Source organism: Canis lupus, chromosome 4, assembly GCF_048164855.1.
Source record: "Canis lupus baileyi chromosome 4, mCanLup2.hap1, whole genome shotgun sequence".
NCBI lineage: Eukaryota > Metazoa > Chordata > Mammalia > Carnivora > Canidae > Canis > Canis lupus.
Genome location: NC_132841.1, coordinates 58,781,057 through 58,808,983, shown reverse-complemented (window position 1 = coordinate 58,808,983; position 27,927 = coordinate 58,781,057). Strand labels below are relative to the sequence as shown.

The 27,927-nt window shown below is 48.4% G+C and overlaps 2 protein-coding genes, 1 long non-coding RNA gene and 1 other non-coding gene across 8 annotated transcripts in view; 2 read left to right on the top strand and 2 right to left on the bottom strand.

Annotated features, from left to right (window-relative positions):
- Positions 1-446, bottom strand: part of ANXA6 (annexin A6) — a 48,569-nt gene extending 48,123 nt beyond the window's left edge. For 2 of the 3 annotated variants that reach the window (XM_072824452.1, XM_072824454.1), the window contains exon 1: positions 327-446. The gene's annotated coding sequence lies outside the window, so the exon portion shown is untranslated. Of the gene's footprint in view, positions 1-312 lie in introns of all 3 variants that reach the window. The other variant, XM_072824453.1, reaches the window with a different exon arrangement.
- LOC140632451 (uncharacterized) lies at positions 426-27,276 on the top strand. 3 transcript variants are annotated; one of them, XR_012030013.1, is made up of 5 exons: positions 426-1,109; positions 12,660-12,811; positions 17,975-18,057; positions 18,709-18,848; positions 25,423-27,276. It is a non-coding gene; the product is annotated as an uncharacterized lncRNA (long non-coding RNA). The 3 variants fall into 3 exon arrangements; XR_012030014.1 differs by lacking the exon at positions 25,423-27,276 and adding an exon at positions 24,493-25,052; XR_012030015.1 differs by lacking the exon at positions 426-1,109 and adding an exon at positions 12,260-12,320.
- LOC140632793 (U6 spliceosomal RNA) lies at positions 12,110-12,215 on the top strand. The gene has a single exon (XR_012030480.1). It is a non-coding gene; the product is annotated as a U6 spliceosomal RNA (small nuclear RNA).
- Positions 19,940-27,927, bottom strand: part of CCDC69 (coiled-coil domain containing 69) — a 36,650-nt gene continuing 28,662 nt past the window's right edge. Inside the window, exons 5-9 of the mRNA XM_072824455.1 lie at positions 26,609-26,682; positions 25,541-25,642; positions 24,927-25,046; positions 23,926-24,023; positions 19,940-23,186 (exon numbers count right to left, since the gene is read on the bottom strand). Coding sequence (XP_072680556.1) covers positions 23,009-23,186; positions 23,926-24,023; positions 24,927-25,046; positions 25,541-25,642; positions 26,609-26,682 — 572 coding nt within the window. The 3' untranslated portion in view covers positions 19,940-23,008. The remainder of the gene's footprint in view (positions 23,187-23,925; positions 24,024-24,926; positions 25,047-25,540; positions 25,643-26,608; positions 26,683-27,927) is intronic.

The window sequence follows — 27,927 nt, the reverse complement described above, 5'->3', positions numbered from 1 at the left end:
AGCCCCGGGACCACACCGCCGCAGAGTCCGCCCTCCCCTCCCCTCCCCTCCCCTCCCCTCCCCCGGCCAGAGCGCCTTCGCCTCCGCTTTGCGCCCCCCTAGATTTGCGCCACTGTGCTCCCCCAGGCACATTCAGCCCGCGACCCTCTCGGCTTCCCGGCCCCGCGCCCCACCTGCCCGCGCCCCACCTGCCCGCGCCCCTCCCCGGAGTCCCGCGGGAGGCACGGCTCGGCGACGACTGGGCGTTCATCGCGCCCGCGCGCCCCTGCAGCCCCCGGGCGAGGGGCTCCCCGAAGCCATCTCCTCTCTGACCTCAAGCCACTCACCGCGCGGCGGAGGCTTCCTGTCGCGACCGGCGGCGGCGGCGGCGGGGACGCAGCTCGCGGGTGGGAGCCCGTTAGCCGCAGCGCGGGGCGGGCCGAGCACAGCCGCGGCGCCGGGCCCGACACGTGGCGCGCCGAGGCCAATCGGGCTCGCCCCGCCTTGCCTCCTCCCCCGCAGCCCGCAAGTTCATTCGCTCCGGGAATCTGAGAATGTCACCAGCCGGAGGGGCCCCGCAGGAGAGCCCGCGTCGGGGCTCAGACCTAGAGAAGGTGGGGGGCTTCGGCCAAGGTCGTCGGCGCTCAGGGCCGGACGTCAGGGCTTCCCTCATCCGCACGTTTCCCCCCAAATCCCTACCACTCGCCAAAGCTTCGTTGAGAAACAACATTGAGGCTTGACAGAATTGAGGCCAAGCCCTGTATCTGGTTGATCAGATCACATTCCTCAATAGCCCCATCAGGCTGGTGACATTACTTACCCACTTTCTGGAGCAGGAGAGCCCAGAGACGTCCAGTTATTTGACCAACGTGGCACAGCTAGTAACTTGTAGAGCTGGGACTTGAACCTGGGCCTAGTGGCTCCAGAGGGATGCTCATTTGAGCTCGGCTCTGCGGAGTGTGTGGTTAAGAGAAAAGGCAAAGAGACCAGCAGTTAAAATCCAGAGCGGTGTGGAAAACGCCTAGAACACAGAACACCATAAACTATTTGGGAATCCAAAGGAAACAGAATGATTGTCCCCCCAGATATTTGTAAAGACTTCCTGGAGGAGGTGATCCTGCAGTAGAGAGGTCAGTAGTATCTCCCAAACCCTACACCTCCTTAGAAGTTCTGCTTTGGTGAAAAGATAGACTGATGGCAACCCTGGGCTGCTATTCACCTGCTGAGTTTGCATGGACAAGACTTTGATTTTCAATTTGCTCATCCAAAAGATAATGATGAGGCTTTTGCAGAGGGTTGTCCTCAATCTGTCACTAGGTCAGAATCCTCTAAAGCTCCCACAAGAAGACCTGGCTGGAAAGTATATTCTTTCATCTATTTGTAGGGGCCAAGGGCAGGCTGCTCCAAGATGAACCACTTTGGCATGAAGATTATTTTGAGTTAAAAGCAATCTGTACCAACAGATTCAGGAAAAGCTCTTTATTTCCCCCGCAACTGCCTAAATTTACATTGGAAAGAGACTGTACCAAGAAGAGACTTTTTTTTTTTAAGGATTTATTTATTTATTAAAGAGAGAGAAAGCAAGAGCTTGTATGAGTAGGGGGAGGAGCAGAGGAGAGGGAAAAAATCCTCAAGCAGACTCCCCACTGAGCATGGAGACTGACTCAGGGCAGATCCCAGGACTATCAAGATCATGATCTCAACTGACTGAGACCCAGGCACCCAAGAAGAGAACTTTTTTTTTTTTTTTTTTTTTTTTTTTATAGTCACAGAGAGAGGCAGAGACACAAGCAGAGGGAGAAGCAGGCTCCGGGAGCCCGACGTAGGATTCGATCCTGGGTCTCCAGGATCGCGCCCTGGGCCAAAGGCAGGCGCCAAACCGCTGCGCCACCCAGGGATCCCAGAACTTTTTTTTTTTTAAAGATTGTATTTATTTATTCATGAGACACACACACAGAGAGAGAGAGGCAGAGACGCAGGCAGAGGGAGAAGCAGTCTCCATGCAGGGAGCCCTATGTGGGACTCGATTCCGGGTCTCCAGGATCAGGCCCTGGACTGAAGGCGGCACTAAACCGCTAAGCCACCCGGGCTGCCCAAGAAGAGAACTTTTAACAGGACATTCCAATTTATCTAAGAAACCTATCTTCATAACAAGGCAAACTTTTTTCTCCAGCCATCTCTTACCTTCCTGCTAATGGTCTTTCTCAGACCCCTACTCCACTCCTTAGCTCATATAAGTGTCACGTTGCCACAGTGTCCTTGGAATTTCCATGTCTGTGTGGATTCCCCTTAGTATGAAAGTAAATTAGATTTTCTGCTGTTGATCTGCCTCTTGTTAATTTGAGTCTTCATCCAGCTAGAAGGATCTTGAAAGGCCAGGGAATTTTTTCCTTCCCAACGTATTCATTCCCCCAACAAAATTTATGGAGTACCTGCTGCATGCCAGATGCTGAACTGGGAGACTGAAGTGAGCATATAGGAAGTGGGGCCCTGACCTGTCCACAGGGAGCATTCACTCTTACAGAAGACAGAAGCTTAGGTCATTGTTAAAATAAAGTTTGGGCAGTTGTGATCGATAAAGTGCAACACTGGCCTACAGCAGCCCAACCTAGGCATCCAAATGAGAGTGATGTTAATTTGTGACCAGAAAGATGAATGGAGGGATTCCTGGGTGGCGCAGCGGTTTGGCGCCTGCCTTTGGCCCAGGGCGAGATCCTGAAGACCCGGGATCGAGTCCCACATTGGGCTCCCGGTGCATGGAGCCTGCTTCTCCCTCTGCCTGTGTCTCTGCCTCTCTCTCTCTCTCTCTCTCTCTCTCTCTGTGTGACTATCATAAATAAATAAAAATTTAAAAAAATTAAAAAAAAAGATGAATGGAATCTCATAGGAGACCAAGGAGAAATTAACATAATTACCTTATGATGACATCTGTTAAAAATAAAACCATCTGCCCAAAATAGTGTCATTGAGACTGAATTCACAAACTGGGTCTTGGGAATTAATACTTAATCTGTTTCAACCTCCCCCAGAAAGGTAATATTAACCAGTCAGGAATTTCTAAATCAGTGCCAATGAATCTGCCACTGAGGCCCCCCCCAAGAAAGTTAAGATAATCTTCAGGATAAGATCCTGTAGGTAAGGAAGGTAGCCAAGCTGGAGGAAGAGCATCTCAGTCAGAGGAAACAGTTGGAGCAAATGTTTGAAGGCAGGCATAGGCCTGGGATGTTCCAGAAACGGCAAGGAGGCCAGTGTGGCTGCAGTGGAGTGAGAAGGAGGGAGAAAACCAGGAGAACAGACATAAGGAGGGACCCAATCAAATGGGGATGAGGGAAGGGGCTTGTGGGCCATTGGAAGGACTTAATCTTTCATGCTGAGGCATTTGGGGAGCTGGTGCAGAGTGTTGAGTAGAGGAGGACGTGACATTTGTTTTCTTCTTTCTTTGGGGGCAAAATTCACATAACATAAAATTAGCCCTTTTAAAGTGAACAATTTAGTGACTTTTAATACATGTACATTTTTATCTAACCACTACTTCTGTATAGTTCCAAACCATAGTTCCATATCCCCTTAAAAGAAAATTCGAACTCATGAAGCAACTACACTCCATTCTCCCCGCCTCCAGCCCCCTGGAAACCACTGATTTGCTTTCTGCCTCTATGGATTTGCCTATTCTGAATGTATCATATAAATGGAATGGTACTATGTGGGGCCTTTCCTCTCTGGTTCCTTTCACTTAGCATAATCGTATTAGGGTTCTCCAGAGGAATAGAACCAATAGGGTAGACAGAAATAGATATATATAAGAGGAGATTTATAATAGGAATGACCCAGGAAGTTATAGAGGCTGAGAAGTCCCATAATCTGCTGTCTGCAAATTGGAGAACGAGGAAAGCCAGTGGTATGATTCAGTTAGAATCTGTAGGCCTTGGGATGCCTGGGTGGCTTACTGGTTGAATGTCTGCCTTTGGCTCAGGTCATGATCCCAGGGTCCTAGGATCGAGTCCCATATCAGGCTTCCCACAAGGAGCCTGCTTCTCCCTCTGCCTATGTCTCTGCCTTTCTCTGGGTGTCTCTCATGAATAAATAAATAAAATCTTTAAAAAAATTTTTTGCATGCCTGAGAATAGGGATGGGAAGGGGTGGTCTGAGGGCAGGAAAAGATAGACATCCCAGCTCAAGAAGAGAGAAAGCTGAATTTGCCCTTTCTTTGCCATTTGTTTCGTTTGGCCCTTGATGGATTGCATGATGCCCAACCACACTGGTGAGGGCAGTTCCTTAATGTACTGCACCAAATGCTAATCTCTCAGTGAATCAAATGCTCACCATCACAGACACACCCAGAAGTGATGTTCTATTAGCTCTTTGGGCATCCCTTAGCCCAGTCAAGTTGACATGTAAAATTAACCATGGTGACAATGGTTTTGAATTCCTCTGTGCTGCCTCACGTGTCCATACTTTATTCTTTTTATGGCTGAATAATATTTTATTGTACGTATATATCACCTTTTGCTTATCCATTCATCAGCTGATGGACATTTAGGTTGTTTCCTCTTTCTGGCCATCATGAACAGTGCTGCTATAAACATTTGTGTACAAATACTGGTGTGAGTACTTCTTTTCAGTTCTCTTACATATTTACTAAGGGTAGAATTGCTAGTTCATGTGGTAATTCTATATTTAATCGTTTGAGGAACTGCTGATCTGTTCCTACAGCAGCTGCACCATTTAATATTCCCACCAGCAATGCACAGGCTTCTCCATGTGCTTGGCAATACTTGCCATTTTCTGTTTTGTGTGTGTGTGTGTGTGTGTGTGTGTGTGTGTGTGTTTAAAAAGATTTTATTTATTTATTCATGAGAGACACAGAGAGAGAGGCAGAGACATAGGCAGAGGGAGAAGCAGGCTCCCTGTGGGAAGCGTGCTGTGGGACTCAATCCCAGGACCCTGGGATCACGACCTGAGCCAAAGGCAGACACTCAACCACTGAGCCATCCAGGTGCACCGTACTTTTTGTTTTTAATGCCATTCTAGTCAGTGTGAAATGTATTATGTGGTTTTGTGTTCTATTTTTATAATTGAAGTATAGCTGAATTTTTTCTTTTCTCTTTTTGGTAGATACCAATCTCATGATTTTGATTTGCATTCCTCTAATGACTAGTGATGTTAAATATCTTTCCATGGGTTTATTGGCCATTTGTACATACATCCTCATTGAAGAAATGTCTATTTAAGTCCTTCACCCAATTTAGTCTTTTTTCCTTTTCCCATCTTTAAATTGGGTTGTCCTTTTGTTGTTGAGTTGTCAGAGCTCTTTATATATTCTGGAAATGATATATTTCTGTGTCAAGAATACTGAATACTAGTGGGGAGCAAGAGTAGAAGCTGGAGCTCTGTTAGGAGGCTTTTGTAGTAATCTGGATGAGAGATGCTGGTAGCTTAGCCAGAGTGGCATAAATGGAGTCAGTGAGAAGTGGTTAAAGGCTGGATATACTTCAAGGTAAAATTAACACGATTTCCATAAAGGATTGGTTAAAAGGTGAGAGAAAAAGAGAGGAGTCAAGAATGATTTCAAGGATCTTGGTCTGAGCTCCTGGAGAATGGAGTTACTATGAACGGTGATGAACAAAATTTCAGAAGGAGAAATTTGAGGAGTGAAAGTGGGAAAAAGATTGACTTCCATTTTCAACCAGTTTGTTTAAGATTTCTATTAGATATCCAAGAGGAGATGTCAAAGAGGCAGCTGTATACAGAAATCTGGCATTCAAGAAAGAGGTCAGGGCTGGGGATGCATATTTGAAAGTCACATGCATATAACTACTATTCAAGGCCACAGAAAGTGATGAGTTCATCAAAAGAAAAGAGAACTATGGGTCACTCTTATATTAAGAGTCAGAAAGGAGGCACCTGGGTGGCTCAGTTGATTAGGCATCTGACTCTTGGTCTCAGTTCAGTTCTTGATCTCAGGGTCTTGATCTCAGAGTCATGAGTTCAAGTTTCACAATGGGCTCTGCACTGTGCAAGGATCCTACTTTAAAAAAAAAAGATTCAGAAAGAAAAGGGGTGCCCAGCTAACTCAGTTGGAAGAGCAACTCTTGATCTTGGGGTCATGAATTCAAGCTCCATGTTGGGTGTAGAGATTACTTAAATTAAAAACTTAAAAAAAGAAAAAAGAATCAGAAAGAGGAGAAGAACCCAGCAAAGGTGACTGGGAAAGAACTTGCAGTGATGTGCAAGGAAACCCAAGAGTGTGGTGTTTTGGAAACCAAGTGGAAAAAAGTGTTTGAATGAGGAGAGAGTGGTCAGCTCTTTGCTGCCCTTAGGTCCAGTAGGACAAGTCCCAAGAATCTATCGTTGTATTTAGCGATATGAAGATCCACATATCCTGTGAAGAGCTGACTCAGTGAAGTATTGAGAGCAATGACCTTATAGGAACAGGCTTAGGGGAACAAGTGTCAACTACTTATTTCAGGAGTTTTGCTGTAAAAGCAAGTAAAGAAAATGGGTCATTCCTGGTTGGGGGTGTGGGGATCAAGAGGAGGGTTTTGGTTTGTTTATTGATTTAAGATTGGTGACATCAGGAGTGCCTGGGTGGGTGGCTCAGTGGTTGAGCATCTGCCTTTGGTTCAGGTCATGATCCTGGGGTCCTGGGATTGGGTCCTGCATCGGGCTCCCTGCAGGGAGCCTGCTTCTCCCTCTGCTTGTGTTTCTGTTTCTCTCTCTGTATCTCTCATGAAAAAATAAAATCTAAAAAAAAAAAAAAAAAAAAAAAAAAAAAGATTGGTGACATCACAGCATATTTGTGAGCTGGTGGGATTGATCAGATAAAGAAATGGAGAGAGATGGGAGCGATATTTGGGGAGAGAATGGGATCTAGTGTACAAGTGTAGGGGCTGTTCGTATCCTTAATTTGCAGTAAAGATGACTGAAGTTCAGAGAAAATATGGTGTTTGCCCAAAGTCAGCCCAGATTGAAAGCCTGGCCCCCTTGACTGCTGGGCCCGGGGCCTCATTCTCTGAGCTGCAGAAAAAAGGCTAATAGATTGTTCATTTTCTTTGACTGAACATCTCATTTCTGAGAATCAGTCCTAAGAAAATAATTTGAAATACAGACAGAGCTTTTGAGGTCCCACTCCTTACTTTTAGCCACAGAAAGGAAACAACATAAACATCCAGGGGCTGTGGAGTAGCAAGTAAGTATATGTCACACCACCTCACTGGCTGGTGGACACAAAGCCTGGAAGGAGGCAAATATGGGACGGAAACCTACTAAGATGACTTCATCTTTTTGGTGCTGTTCCAAGCCCCTTCCTACATAGAGTGGCCCTTCCAAAGTGTATGTAAGAGAGACAATGTGATGTGGAGATGTGGGCAGAACAATGGACTGGGATTCCAGACTCTCTCCCCTCCTTGTCTCTCTAATTTCAGAGGAGAAAGGTTCAAGATCTGGGGGCTGGGCTCTGGAGAAGCTGGGAGTGGTCAGATACTGCCACCTGCTGGCCGATGCCAGTTCTGCCGGCCTCCATCAGGATGGTGCGCCCTGTGTGCTGTCCCAGAGTGGGGTCTCACTTTAAGTGCACTCAAGGAAGGAGCCCTGGGGTAATGTTCATAGGACCTCCAGGAAGACCCTCTTCCTCCACAAGAAAGGCCTGTCTCAGTGCCTGGTATTCCTTTGAAAGACTTGGGGGTTGCTCCTCTCTGTGGGAAAGAGAGTTTCTAACCACTTGACATGAAGCGGATTATTTTCAGCCATAGAGTCTCAGTGATGTGAGGATGCTTCGTTTTGGGGCAGGCAGGTCACTTGGAAGGTGGAGAAATGGAGAAATAGCATGCAAACAAAAATTGGCTTAAAAAAATCACAGAACCGCTTTTCTAATGACTTTTGTTGTTTCTCTTGTTGTAAAAATATTGGGTGTTCATTACAGATAATCAAAAGATGAGGGCACCTGGGTGGCTCAGTCGGTTAAGTATCTGCCTTTGGTTCAGGTCATGATTTCAGGGTCCTGGGATCAAGCCCCGCATCGGGCTCCCTCTCTTCATTCATGCTCTCTCTCTATGTCTCTCTCAAGTAAACAAAAATTTAAATATATACATATACATATATATAATCAAAAGATGAAAATAATTTAAAGCCATAATCCTACAATCTAAAGGTAGCCTACGCCTGCCTTTGGCCCAGGGCGCGATCCTGGAGACCCGGGATCGAATCCCACATCGGGCTCCCGGTGCATGGAGCCTGCTTCTCCCTCTGCCTCTCTCTCTCTCTCTCTCTGTGACTATCATAAATAAATTTAAAAAATTAAAAAAAAATAAAGGTAGCCTACATCAACACTGTGATTAACATCATTTTTTAAATTATATAACAACAACAGCAATGATTATAACAGCAACACTGATGGAGAGCACTTATGTGCCACACACGTATACTTTTATTTACAAAAACCTGGAACTTACTGTAAATATTGTTCTATCCTTGATACACCTTAATTTGTTGTAAACACTATTTTATGTGATTAGATACTCTGAAACACTGAGAATAACTATGCCAAATTCTATTATATGGTAATGTAATTTATTTATCTAATCACCTTGGACATTTAAGTTGATTCTGAATTTTTCAGCATGGCTTTGAGATTGTTTCCTAAAATTTGAATTCCAGATGAAAGAGTAGTGAATATTTTTAGAGGCTCCTTATATTTCCAAATTGCTCCCCCTCCCCTCCATTGAGAGAGCAATCCACACTCTCCTGCACAAGGTAGAAGAGAAACCACTGAACCTTAGAATGCTTACATAGATTTCATAAATCACAAAGCATGTTTGCACGCATCATGTCTCCACAACTGAGGTGGACATAGCAGGCACTATAATCGCACCCAAAAGACCTGACCTGGAAGCCAGGGAAGCCCCATTGCTAAAGCCAGCATAACATAGCTATTTAGTGCCTACCCTAAGATGGGAACTGTTTCCTGATGCCATGCTGTTTCTTGGATCCCGTTAACAGACTCACTTCTTTTAGGTTTAACAGTACTTTTAGGTCTTCAGAAGGCTCCTTTGACGTGAGAGTGTACTATAGACTTTCCGGGCAGCTCATCACCCCACAGCAAAGTCGGGCCAAGGGATTACCTTGACCCCTTGCAGGAAATCTTGGGTCACTGTGAAAAGGGCCTGAAAGCAGCTGTAATTAGAAAAAGCTGCATAGCACTATGCTTTAGAGCACAGTCTTTAAATTAAAAAGCAAATGAGCAAAGAAAGCCCTAGCAAAGAACCAGGGTTCCGGTTCCACCACATGCTAGCTGGGTCATTAACCATTTTTATTCCCCCTGAGATTCTGTTTTCTTAGTTATAATACACGAGTTTTATAGAATACCTACCACACGAGTTTGATGTTGCAATTCACTGAGGTAATGATATAAATCACTTAGCAATTAGCATCTAGCATTGAGACAATAAATATAAGCATTGTTGCTATTATTTTTATTATTTATTAAATGGATAGGGTCCTAATTTATTAATAATAAGAGGTGAGAGTTCTGGTTGGGTTCTACGATCATGCACTTTTGTTTTGTTCTGTTACTATCTGTACAAATAGTAGAGAGAAGGGGATGGGAATAAACTACCTCCTAAGATTCCCTTTGTTCTTACATGTTGAAGACTCTAGTCTCTAACATTCAAGTCTAAGGTTCCATTTACTGTTGAAAATCTCTAAGTGCTTGTTTCGGGATTTTGTGAGATTAGGATTTTATAACTCTGAGATTTTCTATCTAGGATTCCAAGATCCCATGACTCACTCAAAACTCTTTTTTTTTTTTTTTCAAAACTCTATTGAAACATTCCATTTCCGTGGAATGAAAGCTCTTCTTGTAAGCCTGGGAGAAACTTACTCTTCTTGTGGGTTTCTCCTTAAATAGCACTTCTTCAGAAATTCCTTCCTGATCCTTTCTCCAGTGCTCTTTATACACCCCTCCCCATAGGCTCTCCTAGGATCCTGTTCTTCCCTATCATAACAGTGTCCTCGTTGGTGATTAGATACTTATTTTTGTGATTTTGGCTAATATCTGTCTTCTTCATGTCTCTATTGCTTGGTAAAGTAGATTCTCAGTAAATATTTGATAAATGAAATAAATGAATGAATGAATACAAAGCTTCCCTGAGTATTTATTCCCAAGGTCTACTATTCCAGACACAGCCCACCTCCCACCCCCGGCCCACCTGAAGGCTGACACCCAAGAAGAGAGTGACCTTTCTAATTCCAAGATGTTGTCTGGACTGTCTGTACCCCAGCCCCTCTGCTCCCCACTCCTCTTTATTTGTCTCTTTGGGAGCCTATGGGTTAAAGAGAAGGCTATGTCCGTGTTGTTGAAACCAGGCTCATTTATTCATTCAGCAGATGTTTATCTAATGCCCACAAAGTATTAGGCACTGTGCTAGGGGACTGGGATAAAGGGTGAGCAATATAGGCCTGGCCCCAGCTTTCACAGAGTTCACCCCCTAGAGGGTGGGAGACGGACATTCATGACTCAATCACACAAATTCCTGTGAACAACAAACTGTGGTAAGTGTTGTGGGTCGGAGGGGAACAGGGTGCTCCAGGAGCATGTAATAGCTCACAATCCAGACTCAGGACCTTGGGCTCCATGGACATTCTCCAGGGCCATGGGCTGGGCTGGGCTGCATGGATACTCTCTGTGCAATCTCTCCACTGGGGAACAATCAGAGAGAACATGGATTCAACAAGGTGCCCTCCTTAGCTCCCAGCATCTGCCTTGAGAGCACTACACCATCACCTCTCAGGTCCCTCTGGCTCCTCTCAGTGTCCCACATCCTCCTTAAATAGCTGGGGAATCTGAAGCCCAAAGAGAAGAGGCTGCTCAAGGTCACACAGCAAGTGGCAAGGTGAGGCTCTCCATTCTCTGCTAGTTCCCACCCTCCCACACTACTTCCAAGAATGACCATGGAGTTTGTACCGAGGGAATCCTGTTTCAACCAGAAGCCAGGAGGCTTCCTACCTGCTTACAACCAATAGTTGGAAGGTACACCAAACTCTGCAGAAGAGCAGGTGGCTTACGGCTACAGGCTACGTGGGAGGGACTTGCCTGCTGGTGTTTCCTGAGTCACAAACACACATCCGCTCCTGTGGGTGGCTGTGTGGAGTCCCATTCTTTCATTTAACAAGTGTTAAATCTTCAAGGACATACAGCTAGTTGAGCATTGAAACACTCCTTCTTGCTCTTTGCAGCATTGTTTCCAACAGCAAAAAGGAAACACACTATGTGTCCTTTGGTAGGGGAATAATAAAGCCACAGAATATTATGTAGCACTTTAAAAAGTATAAAGGTAGGTCTCTACAGGGAGCCAGAGAACATTGTTGAGGTTTTTTGTTGTTGTTTTTGTTTTTAAAGCAAGTTTAAGGAAACTATAGGCCCCGTGGGTGGCTCAGTGGTTGAGCATCTGCCTTCGGCTCAGGTCATGATCCCAGAGTCCTGGAATTGAGTCCCCCATCGGGCTCTCTGCATGGAGCCTGCTTCTCCCTCTGCCTGTGTCTCTGCCTCTCTCTCTGTGTCTCTCATGAATGAATAAATAACATCTTAAAAAAAAAAAAAGAAAAAAAACTATGCACAGTCTGAAATTATCTACAGAAAAAAAATTCACAAAACAATCATTTATTTATTTATGGATACACACCTAGGCTTCTGTAAATGCAGGCAGAGATCTAGAAGAACACATACCCAGGTAGTGACCTCTGAGGAAACGGGGTGGGGGGTGGGGGTGGGGGTGGCAGTCAGGGTGTCAAAGGGAACTTAAGCTTCATCTGTAATTTTTTTTGAAAATGAATTTTATTTACATATTCTTTGCTTCAATAAAATTATTTTTTTAGAAACACCAACCTTTACAGCAAGAGTTGACAAACATTTTCTGCTGAGGACCGGCCGGTAAATATTTCAGGCTCTGTGGGCCGTGAGTCTCTGTGGCAGCCGCTCCATCTGGCAGTTGTCGTGTAAGAGCAGCCCCAGACAGTACGGACTCCCATGAGTGTGGCCTCTTTCCACTGCTTTATTTATGGACACTGAAATTGGAATTTTATAACATTTTCCTGTGTCACCAAATATAGGTTTTTAAGCATTTAAAAATGGTAAGTGCTCCCTTAGGCAGCACATCCACTAAAATTGGAAGCATACAGAGAACACTAGTGTGGCACAAGGATGACACAGAAATTTATAAAGTTTCCAGATATATATTTTTTTTAATGTTAAGCCATTCTTTTTTTTTTCTTTTTTTTAGCCATTCTTATCTGAGGGCTCTCCAGAAGTGGGTGGCTGCCTGCAGATTTGCACAACCCCACCTGTGGTAACGCCCCCCATTTAAGTCCTGTTCGAGCCCCATCCCTCCCAGACCACATTCACCTGCTCTGTCCTCAAACAGTCCTGTCCTTCAGGCCCCCTCATAACCCTCCTGTGACCTTCAGTGACCCCTCCAGCTGTGTCCCAGCTGGGGGGACACTCCTCTCCTGGCTGCAGGACTGTTTTTTCCTGAGCAGCAGAGCTCTGAACAGCTCTATTCACCTTGGCTGGGTGGGGAGAGTGCTGTGAGGGCACGTCAGGGACCCAGAGAAAGGAATTTGTTTGGAGTCCTAGACTCAGGACTTGGATTTGACTTTGAAGTCAGGCCCTCCTCTCCCTTTCTCAGGAGTCCCTGCCACTTCCCTGCTCACACTCCTCAGCCCTTAATCTCTTCCTGGGAGCCCCTGCTGCCACATCTTCTGAGCTGCAAGGCCCCTGCAATGGACCCCCAGGCCCTGTGCTGGCTGTCCTGTTTCCTGCTCATCTGTGTCATTTCAGGTATGGACATCTATCTCAAATCTTTTTATTCTCCCGGGGCGCCCGGAGACCCCTCCTTTCTGCCTTTCCCAGGAATACCCTGACAGCATGGTGGGGGGTGAGCACTCAAACCCCTAAGATCTGCTCTTCCATGGATTGTCTGTGCTGCCTTGGCAGGATCCCCTCTGTGAGCTCAGCTTCCTCATCTGCACAATGATAAGGTTGGACTGCACGATCATCCAAACCCTTTCCAGATCCCTTTGTGAGAGCACCACATAACATAAAGCACAGAAAGCACTTAGTGCAGAGCCTGGGTGCCCACTGGTTTTTATTTATGATCATTATCCTCATCCTCACATCTTGAGATCAGACTTGACAGCTTCCCTAAATTTTCCCAGGTGGTTTGTTGGCTTGGCAAACCCAGAGGTTCCAAAGCTGGGGACATCTTGATGGCTCCCAGAGAGCCACTTCCTCCCCTCCTCAGCCCAGTGTCTGTTCAGGAAAATGTGTTTGCAGCGTGCTCCCCCCCAAGCGGAGGTCCTGGTGGGCCCGGTCAGAATTGGGCAGCCCCAGCTCTTGGGACCAGGCCAGCCCAGCTCTTGGTTGGATTTCAACTCCAGATCAAATAGAATTTCAGACCCAGGACCCAGAGATACCTCCAGCCAGCTGCTGTAACAACAGCTTCTCAGTCAGGCACACAAAGAACCAGCAAGTACCACGAGCCCTCTCTTATCCTGCCCTGTGATTGGCTTGCTTCTGCTTCATGGAAGGCCTCTATTTATGGAAGCTTGGCTGTTAAATCATAGCTTTATATTTGCATTTGAAAAAAAAATTATTTGTGATAGGTAGACTATCAGCCTTCCAAAGATATCTATATCCTAATCCCCAGAACCTTCCATGGCAAAGACACATTAAGGCTGGAGATGGAATCAAATTTGCTAGTTAATTGACCTTAATGTAGGGAAGTGGTCTCAATTGTTCATTCATTCAGTTGGGCCCAATGTCATCACAAGGGACCTTGAAAGCTGAAGAGGGACTCGGATGGCAGAACAAGGGAGGTGGTGGCACGAGGAAGCTTCCATCCAACAGTGCTGGCTTTGAAGAGAGTTAAATGGGGCCATAAGCCAAAGTATCTGGACAGCCTCTAGATGCTGGAAAAGACAAGGAAACAGATTTTCTGAGAGCCTCCAAAAGGACTGCCAATCCCCGACGCCTTGGTTTTTAGCACAATGAGACCCAATTTAGACTTCTGACTTCAGAACTATAAGATAATAAATTCATGTTGTTTTAAGCCACCACGTCTGTGGTAACCTGTTACAGTGACAATTGGAAATGAATACATTGTTCTTGATGAAAATTTATTGAGCTTTTGTTGTAAGCTAGGCACTGCACTCAGTGCTTCCCGTATATTATCTCATTTAATAGACACAACAACAGTCCTGCGGGGCAGGTGTTTTTGTTTCCATTTTCTAAATGAATAAAATGGGCCTCAGAGAAATTAAATGAATTGGCCAAAGTCACACAGCTAGCTTTTAGTGGAGCAAAGATTCAAAGTCTAGCACCCCTGGTTCTAAAGTCCATATTCCATCAGTGCATCTAGGCTCCCACCCCTTCTCTGGAGTGGCCTAGATAATTCCTCAGAGAATCGTTGTTTTTAGGTGCTAGACTGCAGTGTTCTAGGTCACCTCATTAATATGCTGAGCCCAGCTGACCTCTCTGATGCTTAGTTTCTCAACCTGTAAAAGGGGGATAATAATGCTTGCTGGGTGCTCATTTCCGGGCCATGGCAAGGATTAAACCAGAGTGTGAGTTGAAGAATTCTCTTTCCATGGAACTAAGTGCTCTCCCCATGTAAGAACTTCAGAATAAACCTGCCCCCAAACTACCAAACCTTCCTTAAGCTATTGCCGTACCCTATCCCTCCAAGGCCAGGTGAGGCCCCCATTATAGAAGTTCCCACTACGGAGACCTTAACTTTGTTGTGAATTAATTGTTTTATTGCCCATTGGAACCTGGATGTGTTGGTGATGGTGGTTTGGGACATAAAAAGACAGTTGCTAAACTCCATTGGGATCTTTTCTGTTGCTGTTGCCCAAACACCATACCCGCCCCTTGCCCTTACCCCCCAACCTGCTACCCATGATGGATGGGGATGGCCCAAGACTTTTGTAACTGGTCTTAACAGGATGGTTTAAGAAGAGGTTTGTGATGTGTGTTAGATTGGAAATAAGACCAGTTGGGAGTTACAGCAGTAACTATCAGCCTCCCAAAGATATCAGACAAGGTGTGATCTGACCAGGGTTCGGACTGAGGAGTTGTAGCAGTGGGGATGAAGAGAGAAGGATGTATCTGGGAACTACCAGAGCAGAAAAGAAAGAGCCTCAGAACTTGGTAGAAATTGCACAACCTTCTCTGTTTGAAGAGAAAATTGGGGGCTGGGGTGGCAGGCAGGCACACGGAATGGCTCTACGTCCTCTTCCACAGGGAAGAAAAATTGGATCAGTGGTAAAAGCTGAAGATTGAGGGTCAGCATCTTAATGTCTTTCTAGCAGTCAGATCCATTTAGCCTTAAGATACACTACGGTGGAGCTGCCATGGGCTCTGGAGCCAGGCTAACCTAAGTCTGAGTCCCAGGTCTCCTGTTCCTCGGCCTAGTACCTGTGGAAAGTGAGCCTCTGTGAGCCTCAAGTTCCTCATCTGTAAAACAAGAACAATACTTACTTTGCAGTCATTAGGACGATGAAATAAGAAAATGTATAGAAAGGGGCTAGAACAACTCCAGAAACATAGGCACATCAATTGTAGCTACTAGTATCATTAAATACTGAGCTCCCTACTGCTAGACATATCTAAGTGCAGGTTAAGTGACCTCTTTTGGAGCATATTCTAGAAGGTTTTGAAATATTGGTGGCCGCTCGGGGAAGAAAGTGTGTAAGTTCCCTTCCATAGCCCACCAGTACTTCCATTTCTAAGGAACTCATTCTAAGGAAGGAAGCTGTCAAAGGTGCATTGCAGAACTGATTATTTTGGCTAAGAATGTGGAAAAACCCAAATACCCAACAATAAAGAAATAAATCATGATACACACCTACCACGAAATACCATGCAAATGGTTCAGGATGTTTTGGTACATGTGTGTTTACTGATGTGGAATGGTAATCATAACATATTACCGAGTGAAAAAAGGCAGATTATTAAAAATATGTGTTCTGTTGCTCCATTTTATTTTTTTAATGTCTTTAAAATATTTGCATTTAAAAGCCGTGGAGAACTATGCTTCAAATAGGCATGGTGGTTATCTCTGGATGGTAAGTTTTGGGGTAAATGTAATCCTTTTTCTTGATTGGTCTGCATTTTATAATTTTTCTCTAAAGAATGAGGGTTCCTTACAGATCTCTGGGGTCTGTCAACCGCTGGGGTGAGGGGAGGACCCAATCTGAGATGAATGGTGAAGGCTCAGGGCCCCACACCCACCCCGTCTCCCTACAGCTGAAGTCCAGAAGCCAGCTCTGGAGAGGTGAAGGCCTCAGGAGCCACAGGCAGGAGGAAACCCAAATCAGACCCGAGTCAGAAGTCCCTGCAGATAGTACTCCCACAGAGGCTCCTGTGCCCCACCCGCCTCCTCCATCCTGACCCAGGTGTTAGGGAGGGGCCACTTCCAGAAGGTGGGGACTCTCTGAGCCTGCAGGGCCGGGGATCCCCTGGAGCTGCGCTGCAGGGGGAAGGTGGTTCGCTGGAAGGTACCTGTATACTTGGAAGAGGTAGGCCAGGGGTGCCTGAGGTACAAGGTAGAGGAACTTCCTATGCATCAGTGGGAATGGGGCAGCAGTTCACAATCTGACGACAGTTTTGATAGTGATTAAAGTGGTCCAGAACCTACAATGGGCTTCCATTAGGTACAACTACCAGCATCTAAAAGAAACAGGGGGTGGCTGGGTGGCTAGTGGGTTAAGCTCCTGACTGTGGCTCAGGTCATGATCCCGGGGTCTTGGGATGGAACCCTGCATTGGGCTCCCTGCTCAGCGGGAAGTCTGCTTGTCCCTCTCCCTCAGCCCCTCCCCCTGCTCATTCTCTCTCTCTCTCTCTCTCAAATAAATAAATAATTTTTTAAATGTTAAAAAAAAATTAAGATGAGCTCCCAAGACCCATCAGATGCCTAGTGGTTTAACAGAACGGGGGGCACGGCTTCCCGCAAGACTGGAAACCAATTCTGGGGGCAGCAAGTAGTGCCTGTAGGGAGAAGGGTGGCAATGGGAAGGGAAGGAGGCCGACTGTCCCACCTACCCGTGCTTGAATGTCAGGCTGAGACACCCTGATGTCAGGGACGCCAACACAGGGAAGGCAGAAAGAAAGGCAAAGTTGACCCCACCAGCACTGCTCACGCCACTGCAGAAGAAAATTGGGCAAAGGCTGGGGTATAAAACTAGGTTCAGGAGATTTGTCTGCCCTCTCTCAGTTCAGCCTCTTAAAGTGAGATTTGCTGGGACCCCAGCCCCTGCTAGGGAAGGAGCCAAGGAGCAAGCACAAGGGAGCTCGGGGGATGCCATCTGCCATGTGAGGACAGGCTCTGTGAGGAGTAGATGCCAGCGGATGTGCAGGGGGCCCGTGAGAGGCGAGCAGTGGAAACCAGGTGGGGCCGCTCCCAGTCCTCGAGGGGACGAGGTGGGTGGGGGGTGCTGAGCCCTGGGGGGAGCACGGGCCTCGGCTCCACGCTCTCCCTGGGTGCTCCCGGGCTGGCTCAGGGCCCCATCCCCCGCCCGCCTCGCCCTGGTCCAGCCCCCGACTGTCTTCCAGAATCAAACACGGGGGCAGCCCAGCCGCTGCAGCTGGTGGAGCCCGGGGGCGCGGACACAGGGGACTCGGGCCGGCGCGGCGCTGCCGGGACTGCGCGTGCGCAGAAGGCGAGGCCGGCCAGGGAAAGGCCTTGGTCCTCTTCACAGGCGCCCTGAAGTCAGGGTCTCCAAAATGCCAGTGGGAATGACGACGCTGGAACTCGCAGGCTGGTCTTCAGGTCTCAGTCTCGGACCCCTCACCAGAGAGGAAAAAGCACTGAAAACCGGGATGGGCAGGGAAAGGGCGATTTTAGGGCCCCATGAGGGGACCTCCTGCTCATGGGTGGTGGTAAAGCATCAGGAAACTAATCTATGCCAAACTCATTCTTCTCTCTCCCTCCTTCCTTCCTAGACCCAGAGGAGCTCTTTGTCCCCACCGAGGATTAGGAGGTGGTACAGTTGCGCAGCCATCAACCAGTCCTACTTCCCTGCCAGGTGACCAGCCCCCTGGCCCAGGTGTCGCTGCATCGGGGATCCCCCCGGAGGAAATCCCAGGGGGTGGGAGAGACATCTCCTTCGATGTGAAGAAGGGCTTCACCATCCACCAGCCCCGAGCTTCCTTGGCTGGCTCCTTCTTCTGCTTGGCCAGCCTGGGCGGCTTGAGACAAATCTCTACCAAGTTCATGCTGATTTACATCAACTGTGCATGGGCCTAGGGCCTGGGTGGGCAGGGAAGGGAGGATATGGGGGAGATGCCTCCTTCAGGGACCTCAGATTCGGGTTCTGTGGATTATGGGACTAAACAATCAACCAGCTTTCAACAACATTCCATGTAGTCAACTATCTTGTCTAGCCAGCCAATCAGCTATTGAGCGACCTTGCATCCATGCAGGCTGTCCATCCACTCACTGTCAATCATGTCACACTATTCCATTCATCTATCTGTCTTCCTTCAAATCAACTATTCCAGTCACCCATCCTCCATCAGATCACCTGTTCCATCAACTACTCATCCTCTATCAGTTCGACCACCCCAACCATTCATCCTCTGCGAACTTAACCAATCCACCCGTTCATTTCATTTAATCGCTCTAACAATCAGTCAACACGTTTGTCACCATTTCTCTCCCATCATTTCCATGGTAGACCCGTCTTCCTCCCCCAAACCCACCATCCAAGCTTCAGCAACATCAGTTCAACTTGGAGAGAACTTCAGCGTGACCTGTATGGCTCTGGGTGAGCCGGAGATTGCTGTGGACTTTATCTGGGAATATCCAGGGCAGAAGGTAAGCAGAGGGGAAGAAGAGGTGTGTATGTGTGTCTGTGGTGATGGTGTGTTGGGCAGGAGCATGGGAGTGAGGAATTAGGATGAGGATCGTGGCAGAGCAGAACCACTGCTAGACCAGTACTCTGAGTGACCTTGGGCAAATCACCTCCCTTTCTCTGGGCCTCAGTTTCCTTGTTTAGATTACTGTATAAAATGTATAATTTGCTCCTTTGTTAATTAATTCAACAGTAATTACTGAGCACCCACCACATGCCAGACACTGTACTTAGTGCAAAGACCACAATGATGAGGCAAAAAGAGCTATGGCTTCTGCTGTCTGCAGCTTACCATCTAAATAGGGAGGAAGGAGTGGGAAATGAATGTGATCATGGAGAGAATATGAAGTGCTACATCGAGAATATAATAGGGCAATGTGACAGGGTCTTCTTGAGATAGAGTGGTCAGGGAGTGTTCTCTGAGGTGACATTCAAGTTGAGACTGGATGGGCCCAAATCTCATGAATACAGGGCTGGGCAAGTGCTCAGGCCCCATGGCTGGTGTGTGTAGTAAGAGATAGACAAAATCCGTTAGCAACTGTCTCCTGGGTACCTGCTGGAGGTCAGACGTTCCTAAGGTGTTGTTCAACAGATGGTTGTGATGTTCCTTCCTCTCAAAGAACTTACCCCCAGAGCCCTCAGACATCTGGAAAGCAGCTGGGTCAAACGGTAGATCCACCAGCACTGACAACTTCAAAAATTCTTCACAGGGCTTCCTGAAAGAGCTAGAATTTGACATGACCCTGGAGGGGGGGCTAGACCAACAAAAATATGGTGAAGGTGAGCTCCCCAGAGGCCACAAGAGGGAAAGAGTGGGGGAACATTCTCCCACTTGCCCAAAACGAAAACCAAGACCCAGCAAGGGGAAAAGACCACACAGATGGTTGGGAGACATGGCTTCACTGTGCTGGCCTTTCCCCAGCGTGTTCCTTGGAATGGTAGGGCACCGAAAAATTCAGCCTCAAACCCCTAAAAAAGTGTTTTTAGGAAAACATTGCCTCCTATAACCACCACCTGCCTTGGAGATTCAAAACTCACATGCACATGCGACAGACACAGTGGTCTGAGTCTCAATTTAATTTTGCTTAACTCAGTGTTTCCCAAACAATTTAATAGAACCCCACCTCCCCTCCACACCCCGCTTTGGGGAGGTAGCACCCATTAACAATCACACAAAACCAGAGTGCCACACTGGGGCGGGAGGGGGGTGGTGCTCCCAGCCAAGGTACTTCCTGTATCTCCTTGGGTAGGGGAGGAGACCCCAGCTTCTCCCCAGGGACCTGAGAAGCTCACATTTGCCACAAAGAACCTGCCCTTTCAGGTGCTCTGATATGCATGTACGACCTTGGGCGAGTCACTGTCCCTTTGTCCTTTTCCTGAAGGAATACACAGTGCCTCTTACTCGCCTGCTGGTGCCTGAGTCAGAGGTGACACCTGGGGTAGCTGATGGACAATTATTTTTTTGTCCTTTCAGTTGGGCCGACCCCCCTATGTCAGCAAGTGGGCCAGTGTTGTTCACCAAGAGGGCCAGGTACAACAGGTGGCAGGGAGCACACTGTACGTGGAAGAGGCTCAGGTTGGGGACTCTGGCATCTACACCTGCCAGGCCACCAACCTCCAGGGCATGGGGACTGCCACCACCCATGTCCTTGTGAACACAGGAAGCCGTCACATCTCCCCTGCCCCTTCCTAGCGCCCTCCCTGACTGCTGGCATCTTAGTGGAGATGCCACTTGGTGCTTTTGATGCCCAGGAGTTGTCACTCGCACAAGGACTTGGTGCTTTTGATGCCCAGGAGTTGTCACTCGCACAAGGACTGCAAAAGGAACCTTCACATCACCTCTTATACCCTGCTGTCCATCACTGCCTCCACCAACCTCACAGCTTCCCTCCAAGCCCTGACCTGTTCTGATGGCCAGCCTTCACTCCAACATCAGGCCCCATTCCAAGGCTGGGCAAAGCTAGGGCCATTGGGGTACCAATATCCCAAGAGGGAGCCTAGAGCCTCTCGGCAAGTCACTCAGGCCCAGGACATTTTCCTCAATGATCCCTGCCACCAGCAGGGGTCCTCAGTGAGGGGCCACCTCCTCCCTCACCCGGGGAAAACAGGGGCCAGATAAACTTGTCTGCTGGGGTGAGGGCGTGACCACAGCTTAGCTCCTGGCACCCGCCACATGCTATATGAGGGAGAAACCTCACTCCCCGCTTGCCCCTTCTGCAGACCAGCCCCTCTCAATTAAAATGATGCTTTCTAAAGTGCATACTGCAGCCTGAAGTGCTTAGGTTGGGGTAGAAAGTTGGTCAAAGGAGTTTAGAAAATGCTGGACACACTGGAAATTGCAGTGCACATTAGCACATTAAAGGTTCTGAGAAGTCCTGCAGGTCTGTTTAACTTGATTGAACCTAGAGTTTCTCAAACTGCTTGGCTACCAATTCTTTTCTTGGTCATGCCTATTAATGTGCAATGAACTAGTGCATCGCAGACAAACTTTGGGAAACATTGCATGAAGAAGTACGTGTGTACTTGACTCCAGAGCTGTTTCCAAGACTCCGAGATGGATAACTTGTTTGCCTGTGGCCGGAGAAACAGCTCAGCACTCCCCTAGACCTACTGGGGGAGAAATGGAGAAAGAGATTTGCATCTGAACTCCTAGAACAAGAAATGGCTGAAGACCAGATCCAAGGGAATGAAGAAGGCAGTCTGGGATGATAGAGCCAACCTCAGTTCTCCTGGACTGACTTTTCTTACTTGCTGGTCTGGGGCCTGGGGCTGGAGCTGGGGAATCTCACTGGCTCCTGTGATCTCAGTTTGCTCTGAAGAGAGATAAGAATGGGGCTTCAAGGATCTTAGATGGCTGAGGGGAGGGAGGTGTATGTGAGAGCATTGAATTAAAATGCTCTGCGCAAGGGAGGGTTTATTTTATCATTATCATGTCCAGCTGACCCGAAGCTTCCTGAGAAGAATATAAAATCCATAGACGGTCTGGGCTGGACAGGCCTGCTGAGGTTAGTCTGGCCACCCCTCTGCACTGATGGGGAAGCTCAGGGCCAGGTTCTGGGGTCCTGGTGCCTGGCATCAGGGGTGGCAGAACGAGTAAAGGTAAGGAGCAGGAGTATGAGAGATTGGAAGTGGGTGGGGGCAGGTAGAGGAAGGAGGACAAAGACCAAGTCACACTTCTGATCTTTCCAGAGCCTGGAAAGAAAAACAAGCACAACAAGCTAAGGGCTGGATGACAGATGAGTTCCTGTCCTGGCTTTGTGGGTCCCACTCCCCACCTTGGTTTCCTAGTCTGTACAGGGATGAGGTTCCAACACTGGCAGCTAAGTGTACCCAGACCCACTAGGTGGCCCTGCGTCCAGGTGACACGGAGACTAAGAGATCCAGAGGGCTGAGGAGTGAGCCTTGCTTGCCTGGGCAGGGGGGAGGAGCACTGGCTCAACTCCTGGGCTGGCTGGACTCTGGGACTGGGAGCAGTGGCATGCCCCATGTCATACCCAGCCCATGCCTTGGCTGGGCTAGGCCCTGGCACCCCAGTCCCAAGAGCTTCCAGTGACCCCCTTTCCAGCTGCTCACCTTTCCCTGTTGATTCCCAGGGTCTGGCCCACTTCCTCCCCTGCCCCCCAGCCCCTAGTCTGACCTTCAAACTATCCTAGAATGGTACACCGTAGTGACTCAAGGGTCATTCGTGCAGTTCCCCTGGCTGTTTTAGAGGAGAAGTAAACTGAGGCTAAGGGAGGGCCTGAGCAGAGGCAGGAACATCTGGGGGAAGCTGACAAGTCAGGACCAGGGGGTTGTCTCTTTGTCAGATGGCCGCAGCAGCCATGGCTGCCCCTGGGAGAAGCTCAGGACTTCCCTGAGTGGAACAGAGAGAACAGGGAGGGACAGAAGGACTCCTCTTGCTTGTTCCCTGGGCCAACTCAAGGGAAGGCACACCTGGGGCCCCAAAGCCCCAAGGGTGATCCTGCATGGCCCGAGCCCCCAGGGTCACTGGGCACACACAGGCTCCCCATCTCACTCCTGCCCTCGGCCCCTCCGGGAGAAAGAAGGCCTCTGCTGTCTTCTCTGGTGAGTCCTCCAGAGGGAGCTGCCACCACAGGCGTCGTGGCGGTCCCAGGCCGGGGCCCTAGCTGGCCAGGAAGGAGACCTCGGTGGGGGTGACGGAGGCCAAGGGGAAGGCAGCGGAGGCGTCGGCCCCCAGGACCCGGTACAGCAGCTCCTCCTTCTCTTGCTGGAGCTGTCGCCGCAGCTGGGACTCCTTCTCCAGGGCCTCGCGGGCGAGAAGCAAGTCCTCGGAGAGCTGCCTGTGGATGCAGACGGGGCGGCGCGGCCGCGGGAAGAGCCTGTCAGCGGCTGCACACACCAGCCCCTTCCTCTAGGAGGCCTTCCTCAGGTGGGCCGCCCTCCTGGGCTCCTGGGCCCTCTTGTTTGCAGGAGGCCATTTGATCCGTTGCCAGAGGAACGTGGCCCTCAGGGGCCACAGCTCCGGGTTCAGCTGTACCCCACCACTTAGCTATGCAACCTGGAACGAGTTATTTAGTCTTGCCAAATTTCAGTTTCCTCATTTTGTAAAATGGGAGGGACAATAGGAGGAGGACCAGCTCGTAGAGTAATGAGGATCAGGTGAGATAATATGTAAAGAATTCAATGAATTATGTCTGACACACGATACTAGCCCTCATTTACTAAGCCTTCAGAATGGGTTCATTCATTCATGTGCATTCATTCGTTCATTAGGCCATCCCAGCTAGAAATTTCCTGTGTCCTCTTCCTGTATTGGGCTTTGCCATGGAGCCTGCTTAGCCAGGATGGGGACAGATACCAATCCGGGCACAGAGACTTAGGTTTCTGGGTAGAGCTGGTCCATTGGGATTCCTGACTCCCAAGGAAAGAGGGGCCACATTCCCCAGAAAGGCTTGCCCTTCACCCCTGCCCTCCCTCCGCCCCATGTCAATCCATTCCCTAGGTTCTCTGAGACCTTCCCAACTGGAGATTTTGACCAAATGGTGGTGATGGGAGGAAAGGAGGCAGGGCAACAGCTACCTTGACATAATCATCTGGTTGCGGCCCCGGACATGGAGGTCCTCGTTCTCCTGCTGCAAGGTGGTGATTTTTTCCTCTAACATCAGATTTTTCTCTTTCTGTAACAAATCAGAAGGAGCTCAGAGAAGCCACCAAACTCACATGGCACAATGTGTGCCATCACCTACCTCTTATCTGTGGTCACTGAAAACCCTGACTCATTCTGGACTAGATGTTACATTTCGTGAAGCAGGAAGATTACTTAAGAAAAAAAGTGTAACTAAGGAGTGAACAAGGGGCTGCCAATTTTTAATTCTGCTACACGAGACATAGGAAAAGAATACAGCCACTCCCATCTAACATCTCCATCAGTTCATAAGAGAAAGGATATTTTTGGTTCTCTAAAGTCAGAAGGATATAATCTATATAAATAAAATTCCATGTGTCTGCTATGCTCTTCCACAAGAACGGCTGAACAAAATTCACAGGAACATCTGAGATGGTCTGATTAGAATATGGGTCGTGTGGCACACACAGCAGGGAGATTTCTTCTGGAGTAACATAATCTCTGTTTGGATTCAACCCTAGGTTCCCAAGGCCTCCCTTCTCACGGAAACAAAGCCAGCTGTGTGCTCAATGCCCACCACTCTCCAGGCCTGCCCTTGCTGACTCTGGCTGCCTTTCTATCTGATTTTTCAGCCTTGTTTTCTTCCCTGGTCCCTCCTGATGAGCCAGGGTACCTGCCCTGCTGTCACCCAAGTTATAGCAACAGGAATAGCCAAGAAAAGCACAGGGTCTGGATGAGAAGGGGCCACTGCTTGATCCAGATCAGCCACAGGCCAGCCTCAGCTGTCTCAAGGGTCAGCATGGGTCAAAGCCAGGGCAGGTCAAAGCCAGTGCAGACCAGGCTGGAGCCTCCTCAAAGTCCCTTCCCTCCACGCACTTTACAGAGGAAATGCCCAGAAAGCAGAAGCCTGAGAACACATTCCCCCCACCCCCATCAGCTGCTTCCAAGCACAGACCACTGTTTCCATGAGGATCAGCCGCTTGTCCAGCTCGTGAATACGCTCGTTCTTCATCTCGATAACAAAGTGTAAGCTTTCCAGCTCCTGCTCCCAGAACTGGCTGGGGCTCCCATAATCCTAGACAGGGACACAGAGTGATCTCATTAGACCAGCAGGCAGGGAGAGGGGATGCAGGGAGTACCTGTCTCTCTCCCACTCTGCTTGCAAATCACTGTTTGCCTCTCACCAGTCACCTCCCTCCCTTGGCTCATGGTAAGTGCTTAATACACTTGACCTCATTCTAGCCTAACACTAGCCTCTGAGGCAAGTCCCACTACCACCACAGATGAGGAACTGTCATTCAGATAGGTGATGATGCTTGTGCTAAGTGGTAGGTTAGCTCTTTGCATGTAGTTCCTTTCGAATCCAGAGCCCAAGCACTTCCTATTTTCCCTATGCTTCTCTCTCATCCTTCCTTTCCCCTTCAATGACACAGGGATCCTGTTTCTTCCAGGCCCTTGTGAAAGTAAGAGTGTCAAGTCTGGGCCCTTGAAGAGGGCCTGGCCTTTCCTGTTGCCCAGACCCTGACTTCCCTGGAGATCTGAGAAGGGAAATCCCTCCCTGCCACCTACCTGGATGTGCTTCTTATAGTCTCGGCTCAGAATGGACTCTTCTACCCTCTTCATCTTGGCCTGGAAGACCTCCAGCTGTGACGACAGTTCATCAATGGTCTCCTGGAGAAGGGAGTGGGAGGGAGATGGTCAAAGTCTGGTTCATAAAGGCTGTGGTGGACATCTGCATATCCCAGCGAGGGGGCAGTTTTGGGTTTTTCCATCTATCTTCACTCTGCCCTCCCCAATAATGCAGGTTTGATTTGCTGCAACCACTGCTTGAAACACACCTGCCCCGTCTCTCGTCATAGAGCCTTCAAGGACTCCCTCTGCCCTCAGGGACGATGTCCCAGTGTTCAAGGCTGGTGGTGCTAACTTGGCATTCAAAGCTCACCTGAACAGGGCTCTGCACTTTCCCAGTCTTCCCTCTCACTGCTTCTGTGGCCAGGCACCTGCCAGTCCTCCCGCTGCCAGGGACATCCCTGCCTCCTACTTTCTCGCACCCAAACCAAACCTGGTCCATGACCTTCAGGATAGAGCAGGCCTTTCATATGGCTCACGGGCCCCAGCACTTGGCCCTCACCTCCTCCCCAACCTTACTTCCCTCCCACTCATACTCTTCATCTTAGACTTCTTTCAGTTCCACGGGCAATCCAGATTTTCCTTTTTTCTCCATGTCTTTAAGCACACTGTTTTTTTTCTGCCTAGGGCACTCTTTTTACCCCTCTTCATCTGAAGAATTCCAACCTACCCTTCAGGTTCCAGCTAAGATTTCATCTTTCTGGGGAGTCCCTGACCTGATAAACTGGCTCAGAGGCCTTCCTTCGTGCTCCCACATGCCTGCCTGTATCCACCTGGCAGCCCAGTCACAATGTGGTACCCCAAGATCCTCCAACAACAGTCCTCAGAGAAATAGGCCAATCCTAATCTCAGACCAAGTCCTCCTGAGCTAATAGCCCCATCACCACATCAAGGGGCTGGATACACAGAAGACACTCACTTATGCCCCTCACATCTAAGTAGAGGCCATGCTACTTTCCCTCAGGGCCTCCCCTCCCCCACAGAGTCAGCCATGGCCTACCCTCTCACCTGCAAGGTCGCCTTGGCCTCCTCAAAGGACTGGGTAAGGGCTTCCTTCTCCTGCTCATGTGAGGCCCGGAGGACTGCAGGGAAAGGAGACCTCTGTGAGCTCAGACACCCAGGCCCTTTACCCGAAAGCCTTCTGGGAGGTGCCATGAGGGCCGGAGAACCTGGGTGATCAGCTGGGGCCCACAGGGGCCAGGGGTCTGGGGATGGTCTTATTCATACTTCCTTTCCTGGGCTTGCAGCTGTGCCAGAAGCATAGTAGATATTAATTAAAAGCTTGTGGAAATGGAAACAAGTTGTATCTTGAGAGGAACTGTGAACCCTACCAGAGTATGGGAGCCACCCACACCTCACTTTGGCTAAGACCCTGCAGTAAGCTTGTCCATCTTGTTCACCATGCCCTCATATGCAGAGGGTCAATGTTTTGTAAGCTGGGTTACCCAAACTTTGAAACAATTAAATCGTTACTTATCGAACCTTAGCATAAAACTGCAGTAAGTACACTTGATTTGCCACCCAGAAATCTATGTCGTCCTGGTTCTGCTTCTTCACAACTGAGGAACCTTGAGAGGATCACTTCAAATATTGAAAAGTTCTATTGCCTCAACTGTGAAATGAGTTGTTCTAAGGGATGACTCAAGGATGACATGAGAAAACAACATACATGGGCTTTCCAGACTGGGCAGTGCTGGGCAGATTTGCTATCATTCTCCCAAATCAATATAGTTACATATCTTGTGTTTGTCTCTTAAGATTTTATTTATTTATTCATAAGAGACACAGAGAGAGAGGCAGGTTCCCTGCAGGGAACCCAATGTGGGACTCGATCCCAGGACCCTGGGATCATGACCTGAGCCAAAGGCAGATGCTCAACCACTGAGCCACCCAGGAGTCCCTATAGTTACATTTCTTATCCCACCTCCTCTACAGAGTTCCTCATGGAAAATTCCTACCTTGTCTCAGCTAGAAGAAGACAATGTAAAGTGACGAATCAATGGGTGGGATGAAACAGGACAGAGAGGACAGGAAAGAAAAGTTTCACATGACCAAAAGCCTAGGTATACAGTGGGCCTGTGTCAGAGAGAAAACAATGTTCAGTAGTATAAATGTGATAGAGCTGTCAGAAATTAAAGAGATCAGGGCAGCCCTGGTGGCCCAGCGGTTTAGGGCCACCTTCAGCCCAGGGTGTGATCCTGGAGACCCAGGATTGAGCCCCATGTCAGGCTCCCTGCACGGAGCCTGCTTCTCCCTCTGCCTCTCTCTCTCTCTCTGTCATGAATAAATAAAAATAAAATCTTAAAAAAAAAAAAAGAAAGAAAAAG